The sequence below is a fragment of the Schistosoma mansoni genome, chromosome W (assembly GCF_000237925.1).
Source record: "Schistosoma mansoni strain Puerto Rico chromosome W, complete genome".
NCBI lineage: Eukaryota > Metazoa > Platyhelminthes > Trematoda > Strigeidida > Schistosomatidae > Schistosoma > Schistosoma mansoni.
In genome coordinates this window covers 18,360,758-18,363,481 of record NC_031502.1, presented here as the reverse complement: position 1 = coordinate 18,363,481, position 2,724 = coordinate 18,360,758, and the positions used below count along the sequence as shown (strand labels likewise).

The 2,724-nt window shown below is 33.0% G+C and overlaps 1 protein-coding gene across 1 annotated transcript in view; it reads right to left on the bottom strand.

The window, feature by feature from the left end:
- The window catches only part of Smp_174230 (hypothetical protein), a gene marked incomplete at its 5' end in the record, with an annotated part of 102,641 nt that overhangs the window by 3,369 nt on the left and 96,548 nt on the right, over nt 1–2,724 (bottom strand). Inside the window, one exon of the mRNA XM_018788847.1 lies at nt 1,569–1,728. Within this exon, the coding sequence (XP_018654349.1) occupies nt 1,569–1,728 (160 nt within the window). The remainder of the gene's footprint in view (nt 1–1,568; nt 1,729–2,724) is intronic.

The following is a 2,724-nucleotide window of genomic DNA, read 5'->3' as shown; positions in this document are numbered from 1 at the left end:
CAATTGATTCATGATCTCAACTATTAAAATATATAATTCAGTTATGATAGACCAAATAGCAAAAATGGTTATCTAAAGTATCCAAATATTACTATAAACAGCACTCACTGAGTTCTATTCCTTTTATGTCCTGGTTTTTGGCTTTTTCTTACTAGACTTTCTGCAGAAGCTGTTAGAAAAAAAAGTCGGTAAAACTGGTCTGACTTTAAAATAATACTTTATAAACTAATTAACTATATGCAGACATAATGGATCCTGATAATATCCTCTGTAGATGGATCAATCAGTATAGCGTAATCACTTTCGGGATTACCTGTCTAAAACTTTATTATGAAAATTTCGAAGGATCGTCACTATTCTTAATGCTGATCAAGATAAATGACACATCTCAATCATGTTCAGACTAAGTAATGGCTGTCTTAAATGTATCTTAAATTAACAATTTTCTGAATCGAACTGCATATTTTTGAACGAATGTATTAGAAAACTTCAAGGTTTAGGTTTATGGATGGGTGGTTTGGGCTGAGGTAGAAGTCGGTGTTAGATACCGGTGTTTTATCTGATGATTTATCTGGCTTTCAACTGTTCCATATATAGTACGAGTTAATAAGACCAATTTAGTCCATTGTAATGTCAGTTGCCATATCAAGCCCACGTAGCTTATTCTAGACTCTGAACAGATCAATTTATTCATTCTTCTCAAGCCACATTTTGACCCTGTCAATTATTCGTTTACCAACCTTGACGTATGTATGTACATTTCTGATCTTACTCATCACATATCTGTAACTTATTTTTTGTCTGACTATAAATATCGATCCACGCTAGGTTGAGTTGGCTCACTCGCCTTCTCTATTGAGCGTCATTTTGTTTTGCTTCGATTTCCGATCAACGATTGTATGAAATATACGTATTCAAAAATCAATTTTCATATTTGACTTATTATGTTATTCACCAACGCGAGTTGAGTCGATAATTATATACGAGGATTGGTGACATGTATACTTCAGTAACAATCATTCGATAACGATCATTCATACGATCCAAAGGAGTCAGATCTAGGGCCACAAAACCATTGAAATGAATAATACAGTTATCGATAACGTCACCCATATGTCTCATTATTGCATAACATCGGATGTGTTTTATATATTGGGTGTTCCAGTAATGCAAAGGTTAAATTATGTTCCTTCTGCATCAAAGATCTATCAACAATCAAGAATAACGCTTTGAACTGTTAATTAATGTGGCACCTTAAATTCATCTACTGTAGTCAGTCATCAGTCATTTTATTATTCTACCAAGAAAGTTGCATCAAACTACTTGTGGACCCTACAGGGTTAATTGTCCTTGATACGTTTTATAATTGAATCCAAGACATTAGTATTGAGCTAATTATGTTATCCTTGCTTAACATACCTTATAACTTGAAAGAGAATCATTTGATTATACAGTTAATGACACCCTTTGATACTGTGACTCCAACTATTATCAAAGAGGAATAATGACACCTAAAAATTACAAATTATAATCAGTATTTTGAAGCTCTTGGATTTTAAATACCACACTTACCAGTTAAGATTGGATCCGTCTGACCATAATCTCTAGTTCGCACTAGGAGACAACTACCCTCATGAGCATGGATACGTTTTCGAGGATCTCGTACTCCAGTAGTTTGTCGAAACTCCTGATTGAAACTTTTTCTTCCAAGTAAATGCCTGTCCAAATCTAAAATGGGACTTTGTTTACAAATTTCCAAAAATGCAATACGGACTGCAATAATTAGGTTCTTTATTATATCTACCCAGTTCAACCTTAATTCTGATGATGGTTAGCGATTATAAATGAGATTCTTCAGATTTGTTCGCAAGCAAAATTTACCTGACCATATTTATTATCAGCAGTTGTATAAAAGCAAGAAACTAAACTAAAAGTATTGAAATAGGTATTTCACGGACAACTAGTTTTTATAAGACTCTAGTTAGAAGCAAAAGTTGTAACCTGTTTTAAGAGTTCGGAAAAAAGTGATATAATGAATATCAGACTTGGTGTATGATTATTTCATATCAGCTAATTTAATGAATCAAACTAACCATATAATGTATATGTAATGCTTGAAGCAGACACGTTAAAATAACCATGCACTCATTTTGAAATGCAAAATCTGATCGAACATGTAACCGTCAGATTCATCAATTCAACCGTCTTGGTTAACTTTTCCTAAACTTTGTGACTAATTCGAATGCTTTATATGTACCCTTATAATATGCCCTCGTTTGTTTGCTTATCTATCAACTTATCTACTGGTCACACTCCATTTTTCTATTGCACTAAATATCTGAGATGCGTTGGCATCTTGCATCGTTTAAACGTATTTCAGTAAGATGCGGGTTAGATCCGCTGATGTAATCCTGGATTTATTTCAGCATAACAAAATTCCGACTGTAAATTTCATTCTAACAAAATTACTGTTCATTCAAGTGCCGGTGTCGATATGAATCAAAGGCAGTTAATGTGATGTTTTTATTTCTGGTTTTACTACAACAACAACTACTACTATAACTATAAAAATCGATAATGTCATTCTTCTGAATAACAACAACCATTAAATATTTAGATCATAGTAATCTGTTAAAAAGTTTTCAATGTAAGGAGAGTGTGTAATGAACAACTTTGTCAATCAAGAGTAAACTGGAGTATGCTTTCGTGTTTGATTCAGCTAAA